Source organism: Leptosomus discolor, chromosome 4 (genome assembly GCF_034619465.1).
Source record: "Leptosomus discolor isolate bLepDis1 chromosome 4, bLepDis1.hap2, whole genome shotgun sequence".
In the NCBI taxonomy this organism is placed as follows: Eukaryota; Metazoa; Chordata; class Aves; order Leptosomiformes; family Leptosomidae; genus Leptosomus; species Leptosomus discolor.
Window position 1 is genome coordinate 56,430,878 of NC_141394.1, and position 23,741 is coordinate 56,454,618.

At 36.3% G+C, this 23,741-nt stretch overlaps 1 protein-coding gene across 1 annotated transcript in view; it reads left to right on the forward strand.

Annotated features, from left to right (window-relative positions):
• The window catches only part of ATP8A1 (ATPase phospholipid transporting 8A1), a 99,236-nt gene that overhangs the window by 33,377 nt on the left and 42,118 nt on the right, over positions 1-23,741 (forward strand). Inside the window, exons 14-19 of the mRNA XM_086464458.1 lie at positions 4,211-4,280; positions 5,318-5,402; positions 9,230-9,369; positions 11,225-11,363; positions 12,631-12,695; positions 18,378-18,550. Of these exons, the coding sequence (XP_086320584.1) occupies positions 4,211-4,280; positions 5,318-5,402; positions 9,230-9,369; positions 11,225-11,363; positions 12,631-12,695; positions 18,378-18,550 (672 nt within the window). The remainder of the gene's footprint in view (positions 1-4,210; positions 4,281-5,317; positions 5,403-9,229; positions 9,370-11,224; positions 11,364-12,630; positions 12,696-18,377; positions 18,551-23,741) is intronic.

The window sequence follows — 23,741 nt, forward strand, 5'->3', positions numbered from 1 at the left end:
ACTTCTGTGTCAGTCTAAAATTGTAATTTAAGCAGTGATACTTCATGGAGAAAGGAGAATTGCTTTCAAATCTTAATCTTCGGAGGATTTTTGGTGGATACCAATCACTCAACTTTATTAGCCATTCAGTTTTTATAGCTGGTTTTGTTGTTATTCTGTAATATTTAGCTTTACTCAGAACTGACTTTTTGAAAGCACTAGAGGTCACCCTTGTTCCACAGCAAGAGAAATTTGGGCTCCAAAACATAACACCATCTGTTTGGGTAGGAGCATGTACCTTCAGAGAAGTAATCTATAGCGATTAAACCATTGAGTCAAGAGTTTCCAGGTGTTCTAAGATTTTCCTAGAAAAAATGCAAACTAATTCCTTGCCATCTTCCAGTACAAGCCAGATGAGACTCTTCTGCAAGCAGAGTGCAACAGTGTCAACATTTGATAGGATGGTCTTTCGGAGAACTATGTTACAGAAGTAAAACTTATAGGAATGCTTGTTAGAGTTGGTTTTTATTGTATTCTCTTTTTACTATGATCATTACTGTGCCTGTGAAAAGAGAAGCAGTAGACTTACACAATATGCTAATTATACTTTGTTCATAGCAAGGAAGTAGCTCTCAGTCTAGCTGGCAGGTGAGCATAGTGAAAGCAACTGATAATCCTTAACCGTCTGACAGTTATTCCTAAAATGTAGTACTCACCTCTGTGGAGCAAATAGTTTAGGTTGATTCCAGTAGATACTCTGCTCAGATGCCACAAATTCTGTGATACCTTAAGCTCAAGGAAGTGAAGAGTTGTTCAGACCCTCTGCTGTTCAGGACTCCCTGTGCTGTCAGGGAGGGAATTGTGCAGCCTGTTCTCCTATTCTGTCACCTGGAACTGTAACAAATAGGAAAACAGCAGCTGTGTTTTGGGAGCCAAAACTAACTCCTAGGGTATCTATCTGCGGGGGCAAGGGGAAGCAAGGTACTGTGTCAGTTAAAGATCCAGAAGCATAGAATGTCTTATGCTTATGCTTACTGTCATCCCTGTGCCAACTACACACGCTGTCTTTTCACCCGGGCCAGTTGCAAAGATGAGCATGATTTTGAGCGTGTGCTTCCTTGTTTCATTAAGCATAAGTGATGTCCACTGTCAGTGCACAAATTGCACATCAGTCCTTACATCAACATGTTGTTACTAGCAGTGCTACTGAATGAGATTTTGACTTGTATCTGCTTGTTTTCTTAGAGGAGTGAATTGAATTTTTAGGACCAGAATTAATTTCATTGGCAAGGATTGAGTATAGATGTAGTAATAATATCTCTATATCCAAAGAAGTACTTGTGTCCCCTTAAGATGCTTCTGACCATCTGTAATCCCGTGACAACTCCATGGAAATTACCAGCTATTCTGCCTCCTTGTCTCCATCGAAGGTTTACCCAGCCTGAGGGTATATAGAGATCATGACAGTGTCTTTGCAGGATTCCGTAGCATGCAAGGACTCGGAGGATTTATTTTCTAATTTTTTCTTACAGATTACTACAAATTACTATTAGTAAAGCAAGTATACTCATGAGTAATAAAGTAAATACCTTTGTATCTTAACAGTAGCAGCAATCAATAGTAGCAACAAGTATATATTTCCGTATATTACAAGTTGCTACTAAATTATCGCTAACAAAATACGCTTATAGTCAGTTACCTGTATGTGTGCACGAACACACACACAAACATACATATATGTTATTCAAAATAGTACAGGTACAGTGCTCACCAAACCGCTCCCAGCAGTGGGGCCTCAAAGTGATGACAAAGTCTCACTTCAAAGAGTGAGAGTCTGGAGTCAGCGAACACCAGTTGTTCCTGGTGATGGTCCAATAACTTGTCTAGATTTCAGAGAAAAAGTCATGCAGGGGTCATTCTCAGAGAGGGAGACTCCATTTTGGGTAAAAGCAAGTAATTTTTATATGGCAGAGACATAAGAAGGTGTAGGACACCACCACCTGGAGCAGTCAATAGATGCTGCTAGTCTCTGGTTTTGACCTGAGACAGCAAATAGATGATGGTGTTTTCTTTTCTGTCAGACCAATTTTTATTTTTCCGAACTTTCCCTGATCTTTCAGCTAGAACAACCAGTAGCAGTTGCTAGTTCCTGCTTTTGCAGGATGTTTTCTCCCTTTTCTAGACTTTTTCACCTTTCCAGGCAGTAAGTTGCAGTTACAGTTCCCTGTTTTGTGCATCTTGATGGAATCTTAGGTAGTCTCTGGTTTCTAGGTACCCAGCTGTGCTACAGAGATGCTGGCTGTGGTTCTCAAGGATGTTTCTGGTTCTCAGGCTAGCAGTTCCCAGGATGGCAGGCATTTTCTCTGTCAGTATTTCAGCAGACATCTTCTATTCAGTATTTTTCCCCTTATAACCAGGTCACCTTTATGGCTGCTCACATCATTTCTATGGTGAAGAAAACAAAAAAAATGGTCTCTGTGACAGTTATTTGTAGGAGTGCAATTTTGTGGTTTTCTGTATTTCACAAGGAAAGGGAAATAAAACTGTCACTGAAATGAAAAGGCTCATAAAAAGTTATAAGTCCTTGACAGTAAGTCCTCCTCATTAGCATTATTGCAATTTTACTAAGAAAATGTATGTCAGTGTCAAGATTCAATATCAGTCTTCGTAGCTAAAGTTTCAGAATGCTGCAGGAAAACATAGGTTATTCTCTGATACATCTTCAGTGGATTGATAGGCACCTGTATGTAGAACTTCAGGATTGCAATCTTCTGGTATTGCAAGACAAGTACAAAACTGCTTGAGTTTTTACCTGTGAAGGGCATATATATCAAATTATTGTTTATACAAACCCTAAATTGCTGTAATTCCTCCACGGTTCCTTAACTGAATATTCAAGCAAGTTAAATGAATTTAAGTAGCAGTAAGCTAGAAAATCTTGCTAGGAATCAAAGTGGATCTGAGACTTGCTTTTATTTTAAGCAACTTAACTGCAGTTCAGATGATCTGAATTTCTCCACTGTTGTCTATGCAGATCCCCAACTGGACACTGTCTAAGGGGTTTTGGAATTCTGCATATCTGAGGTTTTTGGGGTTAGAGACAAAATGCAGAAAGAGTAGCAGCAGTTAATGCACTTTTATGCTCTCTTGTGCAGTATTCACGGTAAAAATGTAATTGAATATTGCTGTTCAGGTGTCTGTACTTGCAGCAAAGTGCACACACAGGTGGAATTGGAAAATATTTTCTTGAAGATACTATTCAGTCAGTTACTTCACCAGTAATTATAAAATTCTTTCCTCCACCTGTCTCCATATATTCCACTTCTAGGATGTTTTCCGTGGCAGTCTGAACTTCAGGAGCCATTGATACAATAATGGTATTTGGTGGTGTATCAATGGGATCCAGTTCCAACAGGAACCAAAATTGTAAAAGGACCATTTACTTACATCTGTTTTGTGTATTTTGCTGTGAACAGTTGTGTGAGAAACGTGTTTTGTTCCCTGAATAGTTTCTGTGGATTTATTTAAAAAGTTGAAGGTTGAAAGAATTATGGTATAAATACACATTTTGACTGGACATAATTATGAATCTAAAGTTGCTTGTTGAAGGACCTCAAAGGCAAGACAGAAAGCAGTGAGAGTCTTCTCCATGCTTTCCTCCAATTCCTACCTCGGTCATGAGGACAAAAAGAAAAAATACTTAGATCTCATTATCGACTGAGAGCCAGAGAGTAGTTAAAATGAGGCGAACGCCATTCCAGTTCTTAACATACTTATAACTTTTTGTGTGATGAATGAAACTCTGGGATGACAGTAATGGGATATCAGCACAGTGCAGTGTACGAGAGACTCTGGCTGGGAAGGAAGAAAAAGCTGAAACGGTCCGTGATGCACTACCTCTTTGTGATACTGGTCACAAGTGCTTTGTGCTTTAACATGTTTTTTTGTGATCAGTAGACAGTGTTCAGATGAAGGTGAATATTCTCAAATTTGTTTTTACAGGAAAAAGTCCTACTGAAGTATGCATAGTAAAACAGCATTCACTCTAATTATTAGACAGTAAATCTGTTTTTCCATCCCAGTCACCTGAGAACATAATTCAGAATGGATAGCCCTTACTTCTTTTCCTTTGTGTTTAAGATAAATATTCATATTCTTAGATAAAATGTTGGTAAATTTTTATATTTATGTTTACAAACCACCTTATATAGGGCATTTATATCTCTTTCAGCACAAGGAAGAGAATGTCAGTGATAGTTCGCACACCATCGGGAAAGTTAAGACTCTACTGTAAAGGAGCTGTGAGTTTTCTGTTTTGACTGTATCAAAGAACATGTGCTACCAATACAAAAGCAGAAGGTTGTTATAACTGCAGTCCAAACATTAAAATTGCGGGGGAAAGAATGTTGATGCCTTTTTCAGTTTACATCATTTTACTATGTAGCTGTTCGATGTGATGAACTAGTTAATGTCTTTTTTTATTAACTGCCTATGAAGGTATGACAGACCTGTACATCCTGTTCTTTGTACTGGACTAATAGATTTATGCTTCCTATTAATTACTTCTTTCTGTAGTCCAAGAAAATGGATGAATGTATGGTTTAATCTATTAGTTACTTGCTGGAGTAACTCAGCATGAATCACTAGGTAGAAATAGTAATCTAGCATAAGTGACTAGGTGGGAATTTTAACCTACCATTGATGTTATGAAGTAAATTTTCCTGAAAACAGGATCTATGGGAAGATATCTTAATCATAATGTATCTGGGAATGGCAGACTTGCTCATTAGTTCTTTTTCTATATATTAAGTCAAGTTTGAGGGGGAAGGGGATGCAAATCCAGTTCTGGAATGGTTTAAAAAAAATGAAGTGGATTGATTATAAATGTCCATTCTGTATCTTCTCAAGTGCAGAGAAGAAGCAGTTGTTAATATTCTATATATCAAGCTGGTTCAAAAACCTGAGAGTGGCAGTTACAAAACACTAATTTTACCTTGTAGCCTTAATATTAAAGAGGAAGAGAGCATTTTAGGAGATAGAAGAATTCACATGGCCAGCTGAAGGAAGATACAGCACTTTTCAAACTGTGGGGAAATAACAGCCAAAAATGTAGGAGAGAAAATCTGCATCACAGCAGAGTTTGTAAATTTAGAGAATCTGAGGATTTGGAATGTCCTTTTTTTCCTCTGAAATAAAATTATTTATTTTTGATGCTGAAATATATGAATACAGTGCTGATATTTTTCTGCAATTTTCCTACATGATTTGTATTGTCTATATAAAAAGAACACTAATTTTTCTATTAAATTTTTCTGAGTTAATTTTATTTGTTTTATAGGATACTGTAATTTATGACCGTCTTGCTGAAACTTCAAAATACAAAGAAATTACCTTAAAACATCTAGAGCAGTTTGCTACGGAAGGTGGGTGATACTATGCAATATAAAACTAAGTATGAAATCCAGTTACTGCTCAGCTTTTCAGTTTTGCAGTTTTATATTGGTGTAATGATTTATTTGCATTGTTTGAAAATTATATTTTAGTAATGCCTCCTAAAAAAGATCTTCCTCTTCCTGAGAAGTTTCAGTAATAAGTTTACACTTAAAAACAAACAACAAAGCAGACAAACGAAAAAACGCCACCCACACAGTACACAGTGGAGTCTTTTAAACAAAATATATTTTTCCAGAGAGCAAACACATTGCACATAGTGAAGATCTCATTTCCCGTGATTACTTCCACGTCCCACACGAATGCTGTAGGAATGGCACAGAGGAAGAAGCAGCCACAGCGATGCTTGGAAGTGATTAGTGTAGTGTTTCTAAGGTAGCTTTATGACATTTCTGTCAGCAGTCATAATAACAGGAATTGCTAGCATTAGCTTTTCATATGGCGTGTTTTGGTATCTCTGCTATTTTAACAATCACTCTTACAAAGCAGTTGCCGAAGGTGGGGAATATGTCTATGAGGGTTCATGAAGTAGGAATAGTAAATAAAATTTAAAAGGCTATGAAATGAGGATGATTGATACAAACAGACAGTTGGGTATTTAATAATAGTGAATTCCACAGTATACACATGAGCAGGAAAGCTGGCTGTAGAAAGATTTCTGCTTTTATGTAAGTTCTTCTAGCACAGTTCCTAGATCTTCCATGCCATGCCCTTTCTGTTATCTTAGGAAAGGTTTATAGTTGTACTGTGAAGTACCATAGTGCTTTAGTTTATCAGTGAGTTGGGAGAGAGTGGTTGGAAGCAGAATTATAATAGTTACAGGAATCTGAACTGCAATTTTTTTACCTCTTCACTTTTTAATATGCTGTTACTAGAACATTAAAATTATCTTTAATTGTCTTGAGAAATAAGCTTACACTGGAAAGCAAACTTTATTAAAATATTTTCCTTCTAAAATACAGTCCTTACCTTTTGATAACTGATGTCTAGCCGAATCTTCTTGTATCAGGAAAGGTCCTTTTTCTGTCTATTACACATATGACTTCTCTAATTGTTCTCTTTTGGTTTATAATGGAATTTAGGATTTTGATTAGTGTCATAGCCAGCACCTTCAATCTCTAAATTCGGTTAGTAACAGCAGAAGCAAGCTGCAGATCTGTTTCTTTTGTTAGTTTTCCATGTCCAGATCTCTGCAGGAAACATTTGGTTAGCCTTAAATAATCATAGAGTATCAAAGTTACAGTAGATGATACAACAAAGTTGAAAGCAGAACTAAAACCAAACAAATTTGACTGATGGTACCACATGAAGCCTCAGATATACCCTTTGAGCTTGTTGAGCTTGTGAATCTAGTTGTATTAGCTGATTGGCCAGTTTGGAGTTTTATAAGGGCCTAACCAGGATCAGTCAAGAAAGTTTGTTTATGTCTATATATTTGGTTACAGAAATGGTAAAATAGGACAGTATGTGCTATCCTGTGTGAACTGATAGAAAATTTCAATGCAATTCTTAATTACTGTTCTTAGTGGTACAACTGAGGAAAAACTTCTTTACATTGAGGGTGGCAGAGCACTGGAACAGGCTGCCCAGGGACATCGTGGCATCTCCTGCTCTGGGGATATTCAAAACTGATCCTGTGCGACCTGCTCTAGGTGAACCTGCTTTAGCAGGGGGATTGGACTGGATGATCTCCAGAGGTCCTTTCCAACCCCTGCTATTCTGTGATAGTAATTTTTTCCTTAGCAGTCAGGTTGGACCAAATGAATTAACATAAAAAGTGAAAAATTCCACCCATCTTTGAAACCACTGTACATATGTATTAGTGTTAAGAAGTTTGTTCAAGTACTTCTTGTACCCTTCTTTTCTACAGATGAAAAGATTTACTGTTCAGAAGAGTGAATTGCTAACCTTTCAAAAGCATAAAATTCAGTCTTCAAAAAAAAAAAAATTAAATACATCTCTCTGGAATTGATTAAAGAAATCGGTATTTATTTTTGCATCAGATTTAAATTGCAGCCAGTGACGTTGCAAAGTTTCACATGTGTATCTTTTCATGTGGCAGTACAGTATGTCCTTGGCATTTGCTGCATGCTCTTGGTGTGTTGTTCAAAAATGAAGTGGTTAGCATGGCTGGCATTTATATTTAAGCATTTATTAAGCTTGAGTGTTAATGCCTGCTTGGATAAACAGAAAAAGTGTATAATTTTCCTGTGATGTTGTTCCAGTCTGCTAAGAAGTAGACTTAAAGATATTTTGCTTTCCACTTTTCGTTTGGAAGATTCTTTTAAATCAGAATGAAAAGCATCTTTTTTATATTAAAACCAGGAAAAAATTAGTCTGATTTCAAAAGAAAAAGCAAATGCCTTGAAAAACTTGTTTGCTGATGTTCTGGACGCACTGATTTCTTCATTTTATCATCTGCATAAAATAATTTGAAAGAATTGTGGAAATAGTATTGCTATTAGTCAGTCATAAATTCCTTTCCTCCCTTTCACCTCATATTCATTGCTTTGGACCTTGCACGCATATCCATATTATGCAGGGGGAAAAAAAAAATCAGTTGCTTTGTCAGCCTTAAATTTATTCGTTAAGTCTAGAAGGTGAAACACTGTGTTCCTAATGCTGTTCAGTTGTCAAGATGTTAGGATTACATACAGTTTTCATCCTGAAGATACTAAATTACTGTCTTACATCTAAGATACATGTATTGCTTCATGGCTGGCCTCTTGATCATTTCAGAATTGCTGCTTGTTCTTAGGTTGTAGACAATAGAAACCTGTGAACAGGTAAAGATTGCATTTAGCCATCCCCGGTTATGGTGCTATTTGTCTCCTAGAACAGAGTGGTCAAATGATAAAGGCACTAACCACATTAGTCCTGTCTATCCCCATCCTAAATCTGCCTGCTTGCAAATTGTGGCTTCATAAGGCATCATTTGGCTAGAGTGATGCTGCTCTTAGCCTATAAAGGGTTATGCCAATTTCATGCTCTAGAAATCTAAGAATCTTATTAATGTGTGAAAATGAACTGTTATGATATTCACACCTGGCTACTTCAATTGAATGTAAATGTACATTGTCAAAAAATAGGTGTTTCTTGTAATCTTGCACTCTCCAATTTTCACTATAGTGCTCAATTCAGGTTTCTGCTGAAGGAAAAAATCTGTTAGGTATAACCAGCTTCAAATATCGCCTGTACACAAAGATTTTATTTTAACAATTTGGGAAAATTAAATCTGAGTGGATTCAGAGTTGGCTTCTAGACGGTAAATGTCAAATTTCGACTGAGAATTTCCTAAGGATATTGATGAGGGGTGAAGAAGAGGGTACTTGTACATTGTGCTGCTCTATTTTAATTTTATTGCTTTCCAGCATAAGAACATTTAAGTTTATAAAATTTTTGTTCAGAAATACAATTAAATCTTATAATTTTAATGTTCCTAAAAATCTACTGTATATACCTGTTCAGCAAATGTAATTTGGGATTGCTTCATGTTTTGTTCACAGTTTAAGAAAGTCAAAGCTTGTATAAAATTTCTTTTTTTTTTTCCTCGAAGTACATTATCCATATTACTTTCAGCTACCTTCAAAGACTTACTTCGTTGAATACATTTCTATTTATATAATGTTTTTTATTTGATATATATTTTTAAAAGTTCTTCAAGACATGCAGCAGTAAATTGGAAATGGGGCATAAGCATACATAAAATACAGAATAAATTCAGCTTTTATTAGTTCCTTGTTGCATATCAAGGAACAGAGTAACAAATACTGACTTACACTCTCTGCCTTCTCTTTAGGCTTAAGAACTCTGTGTTTTGCTGTGGCTGAGATTTCAGAAAGTGATTATCAAGAGTGGTTAGATGTCTATCACCGTGCTTCTACAGCTATACAGAACAGAGCACTCAAACTTGAGGAGAGCTATGAACTAATTGAAAAAGTATGTGTAGCTTTCTGGGTTGGTTTGGGTATTTTGGGGTTGGGGAGGGGGGCAAAGACAATAGTTTTTTAATTAATGTCCTTGCTTTCTATACCGTGAAGTCTTAATCATTCTTGAGTAATAATGCTTAGACAGAAAAAAATCTACTGATATACTGACACCTGTGTCATATAGTCATTGCAGTTTAGATGATCAAAATGAAGGAAAGATTAATTTGACAAAGTTTTTGCAGCAAGTAGCTACCTTGCCAGAAAGTATTGATTTTGCATTGAACTACTGGAAAGCTTTTTTTCAGGGTTGCTCTATTGTCTAAAGTGTAGTAACAGGCAAATGACATCTGCTTCATTGTGTGATAGTCTTAGAACCATAGAGTAGTTAAGGTTGGAAGGGACTTCTGGAGGTCATTTAGAAACAGATCCCTGCTCAAAGGAGGGCTAATTTTGCTTGCCTAGCGGTTTGATGAAGTTTTGAGTATCTGCAAGGAGAGAGTTTTCCCAGCTGCAGTAGGCAGGTTTTTTTAATGCTCAACTATTCTTTTTCCTATTTTTCTAAATTAAAATTTCTGTTGCTGCAGAATGTGACTGTTGCTTCTTGCCCTTTCACTGTTCACCTCTTAGGGGAAGACAGCTTCTCTGCAAGCCCTCTTCAGTTAGCAGAAGGCAGCTGTGGAATCCCTCCCTTAACCCTATTTTTTTCCAATGTTAAACACATCCTCAGGCTCTCTTAATACAATGGGCTCTACCCCCAAGCTATTTTTGTGGCCCTCCACTGGGCTTGCTCCCCTTTGTCAACCTGGCTTGTACTGAAGGCCCAGAAGGGGAGGTAATACCCAGATGCAGCCTCATGAAGAGCAGAGCTGTAATCATTTCCCTTGAGTTTCTGTCAACACTGCTGCCAGAGCAGGCAAGCATGCGGTTAGACTTCAGTGCCTCAACAAAAAAGGCTCCTGTGACTCAAATGTACAAGCAAAAGGACTTTGAGACCAATATTGCTTGAAGTTTTGATACTTGGGGGGGATTTGGTTTCGGTGTTTTGTTTTCCCTTGGAAAGGATTTAAGAGAGGTTATGTTGATGAAACTGCTTAAAATTCAGAACCTGAAAAACCTGCAGTGTTTAGCTCATGAAAAAGAAGAGTGAGAGCTATATACGTAGCTTCAGTCACTTGTGGGACTTCAGTTTACATAGATGACCAGTTTATCCAGACATGCACGAGAGAGTCTTAAATCCATATAACTTTGTTAACACTATGGCAACCCTGCTACCATTAAAAATTTTTTGTATTAGCTGCCCAAGTAGTGTGTAGGCCATGCTGCAGCCAGGATTACACACTACTAGGTTTATAATGGTGTCAGTAACAGGCTTTTAGCTAGTTTTAAAGGTACAGAAATACGAAGTATAAAAATGGCTGTATTCACAAAAACCATATAGGTTTTCTGCATGGGAAGTTAAAACCAAACATAATCAAGTTTTAAGATTTCAATGAATTGACAGGTATCCTTTTTACAAGGTGAAATCATTACAAGTGAGAGAAGACATAATACTAGCACTCCTTAAGCCTTCAAAGCTGAGACGTGCCCCTCAGGAAAAAGTAGCTGTTGTTGAACAAGCTACTGAGTTTGTGAATAATTGGGTGAAATTTTAGTGGTCATGCTCTGCAATTTGTCAAGCCACATAGATATTTAACTTAAAGCACATAGGAATAAACTGGAAGATCTTTATTAGTTGATACCAAATCTGATTAATTAATTTAGAGATCATTAATCTTGTTATAAATATGGAAATTAAAAGAAACAGAAAGATTAAGACTGAATTTAAACCGAAAAAACAGTATGTACTGAATACTTTATGTTTGCAGAATCTTCAGCTGCTTGGAGCAACAGCAATTGAAGATAAACTACAAGACAAAGTGCCTGAAACCATAGAGACACTCATGAAAGCAGACATAAAAATTTGGATACTTACTGGGGACAAACAAGAGACTGCCATTAACATCGGTATTATATGTGCATTTACTTGATGGCTTTGTTACAGATTTAGAAATTATAGAAGTTGCTGGAGTAAAATTGCTCTCAGAATAGAAAGGTGTCTTGTAAAAAATAATAATATTATATGGCATTCCAGAAGTTAACATTGAATTCTGGAATGCCATATAATATTATTATTTTTCAGTCACTGGTAGAGGGAGAGTGGGGAATGGTGGATTCTTCCTCTGTTAAAACAGTAACAGCAAGAAAAATTCATGTTCTCACAGAGAGGAGGAAAAAATAGGTATTTGTGCTTTTTTGTAGCATCTAAAATTAGTTAAAAAGGATACGTTGTTTGGGTTTTGAGAGCGAGAGGGCATAATATTTTAAAAAATTTAAGTATTCTTAGTTTTCCTCCTGTATTTTTTCTTCTTTCCAAGAAAGCTGGTAGGGACCATAATCTTAACTAAAGCAAAACAATATAGATTGTCCACTAAAGTACTATAAACTTTACCATCAATCAGAGGTTTCCTTTTATTATAAAGGAGGAAAAAAAAAAAATCATGAATTAACTAATTTCAACAGTGATAAATCTGTATTTTTGAAGAGTAATACACGAAAGCTGCATTTAAGATCTAATATTCTTTGCATGTGAGCCTATCGGCACTTCTGCAGTAGCCTAGATATGTGCCCAAAATAAAGCATTCTTTTGGTCATCTGGATCTGTTATTGTTTTTAATCCTAAACAACTTTTTAATGCACATAATATACTTGATCTGAGGTTATTTTCATTAGTATCTTCAGGTTTGAGGCAATACACTTAATACCAGTATTTTCACTTAGTTAAGAATGGTGTTATGTGTTTGTCTAGGCAGCCTGCATCATTAGCACACAGCATACGTTCTGTTTAAAGCATCAAAGAATAGAAGAATGGGAACATGCATATGTATGTATCGTACATAAATGCAAGTTGCAGTCCAAAAATTTGCAAGCCTAAGGGGGTATCTGCTGTCTTCTGTAACTTCCTGCAAAGATGTTTCTTGTCCTTCTGCTCAGCACCTCTGTGAATAAGGCATGACAGTCACAAGTTGCAGAAAGGGAAATGCTGACTGTTCTGACTTAGTACCTGTATGTCTAATTTTGATAGAATTCAGCATAATTTTTTTACTGCTGATTTCAGCTGGGGGAGTCTTATTTTTAACTATGTCCATAGTTCTCTTACAGGAAAAAAAATGCTTTCTTGTATTGTAATGGATTTTGTGGAACAAATTTTTTAAAACAAAAATGTTTTTGACAGGTCACTCCTGTAAACTTTTGAGGAAGAACATGGGACTAATTGTTATAAATGAAGGCTCTCTCGATGTAAGTAAAACCTGCAAAATTTTCAGTTAATGAAACATTGTTCTACTGCTTAAAACATCCAGACGTCATGGTGGAGGTGGCATGAAGAATAACTTGGTGCATCTATTTATCTGGATAAACACAGAAAATTCTGCTAAAACCACTATTTGGTGGGGGTTTTTGATTCTGTTTCTTTGTTTTGGAGTGTTAGGGGGTTTGTTTGTTTTTATAATCTTCTCAGTTAATTTTCGTATTGCGTACTTGGAAGACCACGTGGTCTTTGTGACAAAATGTTACTGAATAACTAGTCTACAGCTTCGAAAACCACAGTGTAGCTGCTACACAAATGAACTTCAGAATGATGAGCAAACAAATTCCATGTAGTGAAATTACTCCATCCATGCAGGCACAAAGCCAGGAGCTTCACATGCGTCTAGTCGCACCTAGCAGTGCCCAAACAAACTAATCCTAAGTTTCTTTTTAATGCTGTTTCTTACAGAATATGTAGTATCTGCCAAAAATTAATTGTTATTGTGTGGTTAAACAGCTGAAATTGTAATCAGATGTTGAAGTTCAAGTAAGGGTTAAGGCTACCAACTTGCAAGTATACAGTGCTTTGTAGAGAAGAGATTCTTTAGATAAGGTAGGAATGCAATATTAACTGAAAAATCCCATGAGGAGAAAAAATATAAATCCTGTTACCACCCTTTAAGGGAGCCTTAAATGAACTTAGAAGTAGAAGAATTTCCTCAGTGGGAAAACTCACTGTCTAGTAGACTTCAGGAGAAAACCCTGAGATTAAGTTTACCGTACTCTGTATTGTGGTCAGGTTGCTCAGGGTAAGTCTAAGGGAGAGAAAAGTGGCAGTATGAAAATGAGCAAGAGTAGGGGAGTGCCTTAACTGAAGGATTCAATGGTAGCCTGTAAGAGTAGGCTATCATGTGAATTAAAATACTTACTGTCTTTTTTTTTAAGTAAGTACTTTTTAAATCGTTTTGACCCATTTAGAGTAATAAATCTTCAACATTAGTATGAATTTAATCATGATGACTGTATTTCAAATATAAATTGTTTTAAGCAATATTTTTGCTGATAAACTTTAAAATAAAATCCCAAACACAGAACAGGCAGAAGCTGTTGATCAATGTCTGGAACCAGGGTCTGTTGACACAGTAAGCAACTTTTGACGTAAGTAGCCATGATGAAGAGAGGCAATTTTTTTTCTCAGTTTAGTTCATTGGATAACTTTAGAAAAATTACGATCATTGTTTGTTGAAATAACAGGGAAGACTTTTGGTGCAAGCCCTTAACTTTGCTTTTGAGTTTTTTCACTCATCAACCAATCTCTTGAGTGAAAATTAACCAATGCAAGTGAGAACTTCTGTCCTATGTTTAGGTTATTTACACAGGCTGCTGGATTTCAGAACTACTGCAATACTTAATAGATTTGAAGTGCAAAAGATGGACTACTCTGTGCACTTCTTCATATGTAATGAAATAGTGAGGTAGTTTTATTTAACTACTAAAGAGTCCAATAAAAACTCAGTAAACAAGCATTGCACATTAACCGCTTCTACTGTGATGATTTAAAAGTTGAATAAATATATTTTAAGCAATATATTTTTAAAATAAATGTATGTAAATATACTTTAAGAATGAAGGTAGTATCTGATATGATAGCTGTACTGTACTTCCTATTTCAAACTGAAGTGTTTAGATTGGGTAGAGATTGAGAGATCCTTTCCTGACATGCACAAAGTATGTTCAAAGTACGTGGGGATGCAGATGCTGTATGGCAGCTGAACTTGCATATGCAAACCAGTCTCTTGCGAATGTGTCTGTGGTGGTAACACAAATCATGTTTTTTCAGGAGCAGATGAATTTAGTGATTGGATAGTTTGAGGGCAAGAGGCAGTTTGAAAAAAAATTATAAACAGCTCTGTGCCTGTAGTTTAACGAGAGATTCCATTAACAGTTTTCTTCAACATTCGATGGTGCACAATTCACTGTTTGATTAATGTATACCTTGTGTCTTACCTTTTGCTTGCACGTGTGGTTGGAATCAGATGTCAGTCTCCATTTCTAGTGTGACTGGTTGTGTCGAAAAAGGCCTTGAAAATTCCGATAGAGGATTGGAGCAGGTCTTAGGAAGTGGAGAGAGGGGTGGACTGCTGTTGTTGCAGAACTTTGAGTCAGTGCAGCTGCAAGGATGGATGCAATTCCTCTTTCCTTTCTCCATACCAACAACAGCTAGCAAGAGGCCATAATACTTAGTTGGGGTATTGTCTGTTAGGGAATATAGCTGAAACCTTGGCTTTTGAGCAACATAGGTCCACCTCTGGTGCTGGGACTCTGTCCCTTACCTTGCAGGGGAACTGTGCTCCCATGAAGGCTGCTAGACAGCCCAGTACCTCAGCACAAGAGGAACTGAGCAGCCATGAAACCTTGAAGAAAAAAAATCCCAGCGTAGTGGGACCTGTGTATCTAGGGTCTTGGAGATGAGTTGCTCTGTGGCAGTCCTCTCTTCCTTGGCTCTGCAAGGTGTGGGTATAGCCTCTTAGCTATGTAAAGCTGTTGGTATGTTCATAGGAGTTACGAAGGTTGAATTCTCATGGTCTGCATACTCTTTGCAGCACTGAAAAGAGTGGCAGTAAGTGGATACTTCTTGCCCTTGCTGTTGAAATAATAGTACAGTACCTGTTGCATACCAGTGGCTGCTTCTAAAATAGAGCTAGCTCAACTCTAATCCTGTGCAGAGTCCCCTGTGCCTAAGACATGTAAAACAAGACAAAACAAAACAAATACCTCCTCAATTTGGTCACTATTTTTACCTTATCATACAAGACAGAGGAAGTTACAGTAAAAAAAATAATTTTGTTTAGACTGTATCCCAGATCTGTGAACTGAGTTTGCAAAGAATATGCTGAAATAAGAGATCCTGATTTTTATGAACCAATACCCTTATTCATGGAATTAAAAGAAAAAATACCTGAAACCCCACTCCCACTTTCTAGTTAGCATTGGCTGGGATAGAGCTGGAAAGACTTTGAGGAAGCATTTATGCAGCTCTGGTTCTTGCAACATTACTTGCTTTGAGGCTTCACTCGCATGAACATCTGCTTAGCTTCACAAACAAAACGTCTTTTTTGTTGGTAAGTTCTTACAGTTGTATAAAAGAACACTGCATTTTTTTTTCTGCCTACATATTAACTGAATGGACTACTAAATTTCAGTATCACAGAATCACAAAATGGTAGGAGTTGGAAGGGTCCTCTAGAGATCATCTAGTCCAACCCCCCTGCTAAAGCAGGTTCACCTAGAGCATGTTACACAGGACGGCATCCAGGCAGGTTTTGAATATCTCCAGGGAAGGAGACTCCACAACCTCCCTGGGCAGCCTGGTCCAGTGCTCTGTCACCCTCAGTGTAAAGAAGTTTTTTTTTTTTCATGTCGAGGCGGAACGTCCTGTGCTCCAGTTTGTGCGCGTTGCCCCTTGTCCTGTCACTGGGCACCACTGAAAAGAGCCTGGCCCCGTCCTCTTGACACCCACCCTTTAGATATTGATAAGTGTTGATAAGGTCCCCTCTCAGTCTTCTTCAGGCTAAAGAGCCCCAGGTCTCTCAGTCTTTCCTCATAGGAGATGCTCCAGCCTCCTAATCATCTTTGTAGCCCTCCTCTGGTCTCTCTCTCCCCAGTAGTTCCCTGTCCCTCTTGAACTGGGGGGCCCAGAACTAACTGGACACAGGACTCCAGATGTGGCCTTATCAGGGCAGAGTAGAGGGGGAGAATAACCTCCCTCGACCTACTGGCCACACTCTTCTTAATGCACCCCAACAGTATAGTACTGTTAATCATCGACAGAACTCATAAAGAGCATAGCTTTATTCTTTTAATTGTGAACTTAATAATAATAGAAAATAGTTTGATTACCATTCAGTTTCACTAAGAAGTATTTAATGGAAATGGTGTAGATGTGGATAAGGGATGTTCTGATACTGCTTTTAGTTTAAGGCCTTGGATTTCAGTATAGAACTACATGTAAGCCCACAAAGGGATTTTAAATATGACAGTTTTACGGTTAAGTGCTTTGTTTTGTCTTGGGGTTTTGTTTGTTTGTTTTGATATGTAGCGTGCCTGGAGCTACCTGATGGCATGTCTGTTTGTGACAAAAAATTAAGGTCAATTTAAACAGAAGCGTTCATACTGCATGTGTGAGAAGAAACAACAGATGAGAGGAGTATGAAATGTCAGGCTCTTGTATTGCTTGAATTTGGTCAGAAGCTAAATAGTGCATGGAGATGAGAAAAATTAATACTTTCTTTATATTGCAATATTTCTTAATCAGAGAAGGTGCCCTAGAAAATAGTTATAGAAGTTACTGTCATTCTTAAGACTTTCCAAGATGTAATTTTAAACAGCAGCACCTCAGTTCCCTTGCAGTTTCTATGCAGGGAGAGCCAGGAAACCTGAAGTGCAGAATTCCCCAACAGCCATATCTCCTTTTAGATAAACCAATGGATCTTTAGAAAGCCAGTGGAAGCAAAGTAGGCAAAAACCATAGATGACTGTGTGTGGAACTGGGAGGAGTAAATTGCATTGGAAAGGCAAAGCAGTATCTTTAATTTCATTTCAGAGGCTTTGAGATTTGTTATTACTTTTCCATGTTTTATTTTTAGGTGGTTACACCAAATTTTCTTTACGTATGTGACACCACTGAAATAACACAATTGTTTAGTTGTTAAACTTGTAGAAAAATACAGGACCATTGTTGTCTTAGGATGTTAGTGGTTTCCAAAATCAGTAGTTTATAAGCAGAAGTTTTGTTTTCCTTTCTCTTCTTAAACGCTTCTTACTTCCGGGCTGTGGAGCATGAAACAATAGAAGAGTATGTTGTAGCTCTATGAAGGCCATTTAAAAAGGAAGAAATGCAACAAGCAATTTTTTTCTTCTTTATGACACTCTATGGTAGAACTGTACTGTAACTAAATAGATATTAGTACCCCTCCAAAGCAGGCTATGAAGTCCTGCTGCTTAAATACAGATGAATGTATTGTCTACTGAATATAAGCTGAAGTTCACAGTATTGGATAATGGAATAGTGGCTTGTGTAGGTGTGTTTCAAACTGTCCTTACCAACTGAAAAATAGAAAATATGATCCCTTATATAGCCTGTAGTTGATGCAATCTTATCTTAAAATATAAATTTAATATGATAGTTAGAATTACCAGTTATAATGCATGTACTTACATTGTGAATTGTCTCTGTTTCTTTTACCTTTTTCTAAACTTTTAGGACTGTTTTATTTAATAGTGAACAGAAATTGTTTCTTCTGGTATCTATATATATGTGAATTTTCTTTTGCATAGGTGTATAGAAAACTTATTTAACAACAGCTTTTAGTGAGTATTTATGTAACTGTTGCCATTGAAAGAGCATTAAAAGTTCCACCATAACTTATACACGTGCTTTTTTTTGCCAGAGTACAAGAGCAATCTTACACACAATTTCTACTGTGGTTTCTAATAGTACAGCGGTTGCAAATACTTTTTTTTTTCATTTTATACTGTCTATTTGATAGCGTAATCAAAAGGTAATTTCCTCAAAAAAGGAAATGCCTGTGTTTCTGATCATGCTGAAAAAAAATGTGGACTGAAGAATATTACAGATTAAAAATAGTGGACACTATTTTTTTTGTGCAACAGGGAACAAGAGAGACACTTAGCCATCATTGCAGTACTCTTGGTGATGCTTTAAGGAAGGAAAACGATTTTGCTCTCATCATTGATGGTAAAACTCTGAAGTATGCTTTGACATTTGGAGTGAGACAATATTTCCTGGATTTGGCTTTGTCATGTAAAGCTGTTATTTGTTGCAGGTAAGTTTGTTATTCTTGCACTGCAGTATTTTTATTGACAAATAAAAATTAAGAAACTTGCTTTATTCCAGAGAAAATACACATACCCATGTTGTCCAACCATGAAATTTTAAAAAACCCCAAACTTTAGTAGCTGAACGTATGAAATAGTCATTCAAGCAAAATATTTCTGTAGAGCAGTCTTTCTTGCTACAGAGTGTACCTGTCAAACAAAGTCACTCAGGCTGCATATAGCTAGAAAAATAATTTGTTATCCATCAAGTATAGTCTCAGCAAGATTGAGACACTGGTCTTAACCTTAAATTGATACTGCAGTTAGCTGCAGGTTTTAGCATATCTGGATTCTTTTGTAGAGGTTTCTCCATAGACAAGATTTTATATCTCTGCTTTTTCTGTAAGCCATGGATTACATTGCATAAGTGGTGCACACAAATGTTAAAGATATTACTATGGGTGTGTTTTTATTTCCTGAAGCTGATGAAAACAAATTTTTTATTATTCTTATTATTATTCCTGATTGGTTTGGGATTCTTTTATACAGTTAGATATTTAATCCTTTCCTGTAAACATCAGCTATTAGATCTGCAAGCTTACCATAACAAGAACTTTTTCCAGATCAAAGAAAATTAAATATCTGCATTCTTTAAGTATACACAATATGAAAGCAGTTTAGCTTGCCTTTTAATATTTCCAGATTTGTATTAAGGAAGGAATACGTAGGACTGTGTAAGTGATAGCTTATGTGTTTTGGGGCCTTCTTGCATTTTTATGGCTTTAAACACAAAAACTGCAAGCATCTGCTGAGCAGTGCATCACCTTCTCTACATTTAAATGACTGAACGAAAAGGGAAGTTGGGTGCTTGGTAGCTAGATAATCAAGACATGCTCCTGTTGATGTTTAAAGAACCTGGTTTAGGCCAAGTGATTAATCTGTCAAAAAACAGAAGCAAGGACTTTTCTTTACAAGATCATTCACAACACAGGTAAGACATTCCAGAACTGTGGAAATTGCTGTTATTTTCATCAGTGTCTGAGGTAACCATTATAAGGATAGCCAGTTAATGTTCTCAGACTATTTTTTGCTGGTTTAACCTTTGTAGTGGCATAGGAAAAAAAAAAAAAAAAAGGAAAAAAAAAAAAGCTGTTTCCTATTTTGGAACAGGAGAAGTTAACTCAGAAACAAGGTATTCAAGCTCTTCTAGAGTCCCTGTGGCTTGCTGTTTCTCAATATATGACTGTCACAAACTGAAGTTCTCATAATTAATGTAGTACTGGAGTTTTTAGGGTTGTCTGTGTATTCAAGTTAAGTCTGATTCCATATTTAAATAGGATGCTATGTCTGATTATACTTGCTTTAGAAAAAGAATCTATGAAAGAAAAAGGAGGTCAGCCTGGATTTTGTACAAAACCAAAATAATTCTCAGGATTCAGCATCACTTCTTACCAAATTCAAAGCTTACTGCCTACTATCTCCTTATTGCTCATCCTATTATCTACCTGAAGGTAGGGACATGGTGTATACAAATGTGAAAACTGTTATAAATACACCTTAATAGACTGTCTGCTTTTGATTAATAAGGCAAATAAATGGAAGGTTCTTGTGTTCAGGTAGAGAGTTTAATAATGTTCCATTAAGATAAAGCAGATTCATCTGAAAAATTGGTGTTTAAAATTGAGCTGTTTTTCTGCCTTGCAAAGGGACAGGAAAAAGCAAATGAGGTTATAGTATCCAAATAAACACCTGGTTTGTAGTCCTGCCATCCTTTCTGTCAAGTGATATGTTGTGTCACCAAGTAGCTTACTAATTTTTTTATGGTTTAATTTTGTAGCGATGCTCCAGCAGGAAACGCTCTGAATTTCAAACTAAGATCTTACTGTCTTTTAAACTGAGATCTTACACTGATACACAATTCATACTGTACATGAACATTTTTCTAATGGCAGTAGTCTTCCTGACAGGCAAGTTGGAGCTTTGCTCTTGTCCTACTAGTTCCAGTTTTGCTCAGTGTAGTAAGTAACAAGCAGGAGATGCATGTAGAACTGCTCTTTCAAAACTATGTTTCTTTTTCTTCTCTTTCTTTTGATTTGAAAATACATTTTATTCCATTTGAGGAGACGGTATTGCCATTTCTGTTGAACTATAGAACCATTGAAGGATATTCCATATGTATAACTCTTCAGTGGTAGCATTTTTGTTATGAAACAACAAAAAGTGCAAAATTGAAGTTTCTATTTTAGTAGCATTCTCTCTGCCATTTCTACATTTCCGTAATATTCTTAGGTCAGCTGGTTTCAATACATGTCTAGGTATATGCTCTGACATATTTTGTGGTTGTTTAAAAATTGGCTGCAGGTTTAAAACTAAAATGTTCACTTGTAACACTCACTGTTTTAGTATGTGTTTTTTTTAATATCACATGCTTCTCAGAAGTCAAAATTCTGTCAAACTTTTCCTGTTAATGCTACACCTTTAGTAACAAAAACTTCATTTTCTTGTTTGTGAGCTTGAAAATAAAAAGTTTTAAAATGTTTTTAATTAACGTAAGTCATTTAGGTATGTCTTGTCCTGACTAAAGGGAAATGTAGGCCTTTTCTCCATCCATATAAAGGCAGTAAACATTTTAAGCACTTCTTGGCTTTAAAAGTACAAATTACATCACTTTCTTTGAAGTTTTTGGACTGTATACACTTACTCAGAAGCATTTATTACCAATGGATTCTTCCTAAGACTAGCCACAACACAGATTAAGCTGACAAATATTGATTAGGCATTTCACTTCAAAAATCTGTATATGTTATTAATTCCAAGCAGATGTTTGGCTTAGACTTTGATGAACTGAGTAATATGTGCAAGAAGAATGTTAAATGGATTATTCTGTAGTAAAAATGTACAGTTAAGAGTGAACAAAATGAACAGAAGATATTTTTAATTGATTTCACCATGAACTTGATGCACCAGGCAATGAGACTAAGTGCCATCTTCCAACTGCCCTTATTAGCATTGTCTGAAAGAGAAATAAGTCACTGTTCCTGGAAAGTTAAAAAGATTAAAAAGAAGTTCTCGGGTCAGGAATCTTCTGTAGAAGCTGGCTGTAGCGAGTCTTGATAGAATACTTATCAGCAGAGTTCAATTAGAACATGTTCAAAAGGTCATGGAAATGTTTTTTGATATACTTGGACAACAGAATTTTTCTGAAGGGCTGTTGCTCAGAAGCTTTCATCCGAAGTTCACCACGAGGCTGCACCCATCCCAGGTACCTTTTTCAAAAGTCTGATAACATGTGTTGTGCAGGCTGCTTAATAAAGTAATGAGGTAGCTACCTTCAATCCGGAGGCTGTATTATTTTTCACTCCTTTGTTTTTTGCTTTTAAAAACTCACACCATTACATTTTATGCAACCTTTTTGTCTGATTTACTGCACTTTAAGCTTAAGAAATTTAATTAGTTGGCACAGAGTAGGATTGGGTTTTTTTTTTTCAGCTGACGAAAAAGTAAACCATGAGAAAGTGTCCTCTGGCAAAGGGAGAGAAGAACCAGAAGAGCTACAAAGATATTACTGGAACCCAGTGGTAGTTAAGAGTGTTGTACATGAGCAATGACTAGGAGGACTGTAGTTGAAACTAATAATATAACAAATATGCTTCAAATCGAATATTCATGAATTTATAGAATAGATAGTGTGCTTTAATTTCAGAAGTTGTGTATCTGGGTATGAAATATATGCAGGAAGACAGATCATGATCTCTCAAATTTTGGGTTTTTTTTTTCATCATTTCTGTTTAAAATTTGATGTTTTAAAACATTTCTCTCTAATATGCTTGGTAAGTTGACTTACTCCACCAGGAGTATTTTGGGATCCTCTTTCAGCTTTTAAATAGTCTGCGTTTCAGAATATTGTATAAGTTTTAATTAGTAAGAATTGTGATTGTTACTGTAAATTACTGATTTAAACAAAACAGTTCTTTGTGGATGTTATATGAATACATGTATGTTTCAGGACATAAAAAGCATCTCTAGAAAACCTTGGTTTTCTCCTACAATTTTAAGCTATGTTTCAGAATAATCATGACCAACCTTAAATGGCTAAAAACTTAAATAGCCTTTATTTTAGTGGGAAAGGGCTTTTCTTTCATAGGTAGTTAATGTTGGTTTGTTGAAATTTTCATTTCTAAAGGACATATTCATCAAAATTTGTCAAACACAGTTGCTACTTTTGCCCTTCTTAATTAGCTTTTCTCAAAAGGAAATGGATAATGGATAATATCAGAAGTGTGATGTCAGAGATTTGTGGGGTTTTCTGAACTTTTTCACCACTCTGCTGCATTTACTTTTTCAATGAACACCATGAAATCAGTCACCAGTCTCAGCTGTCAGTTCTGAGAAAAACTTTGGTTTCCTTTTTTTTTAAGTTTAGAGCTTGTTTGTCACATGAGCATTGGATTTTGTTATGCTATCTCTCTGTTTGTTTGTGTGTTTTTAAATAGTTGTTTTCTAATTGCATTCTTACTCAGGCAGAATGGAAGGTAGCTGGCATGGCCATTAGCTTCAGCAGTCATGTAGTTGCTTCTTGGTTGTGGTTTTGGTAGGTATGGTAGAGTTTACAGATAGCTAGACAAAGTGGTGGCCAAGCACTGCCATTAGTATCTGTGTGCTTAATGGAAAGAATATAATTGGTGTTTCAGTGTTCGTTAACTGTAAAAACTTGTTGAATGTGGAGAATTTATTGTCTACTTCTTCTTTATTTGGAAAGGCATGGGGATTTTGTTCTGTTTCTGGTTTTTTAGAGGGGGACCAGAGGAAGTGTGATGAGGAAATTTATATGACCAATTGGAAAAGAAGACTTTTCTTCTGAAATTGAATTATGGATCCAAAATTTGGTGCAGATAGAGAGCAGTGCATTTTAACCTATAATGTCAAGTCTGTCCAGTGTCAAGATAGGCAAATTATTCAGCCTTGGCTGTAATGCAAGAGATCAGTGGGCAGGCAGGAAGATTTTATTATGCCATGTACTGAAAAATAATTTAACTAATGTGTGTAGTTGGAAAGATTTTGTTTCTTTTGTAGGTGGCTTATTGTTATTATTTCCCTCATTACCACTGTTTTTGTGATCTTAAAAATCAATCAATATAAATAGGGGGGTTTCTGCCATATTTGTTTACAGATTTGATAGAATTGAGCTGTAATTCTTCA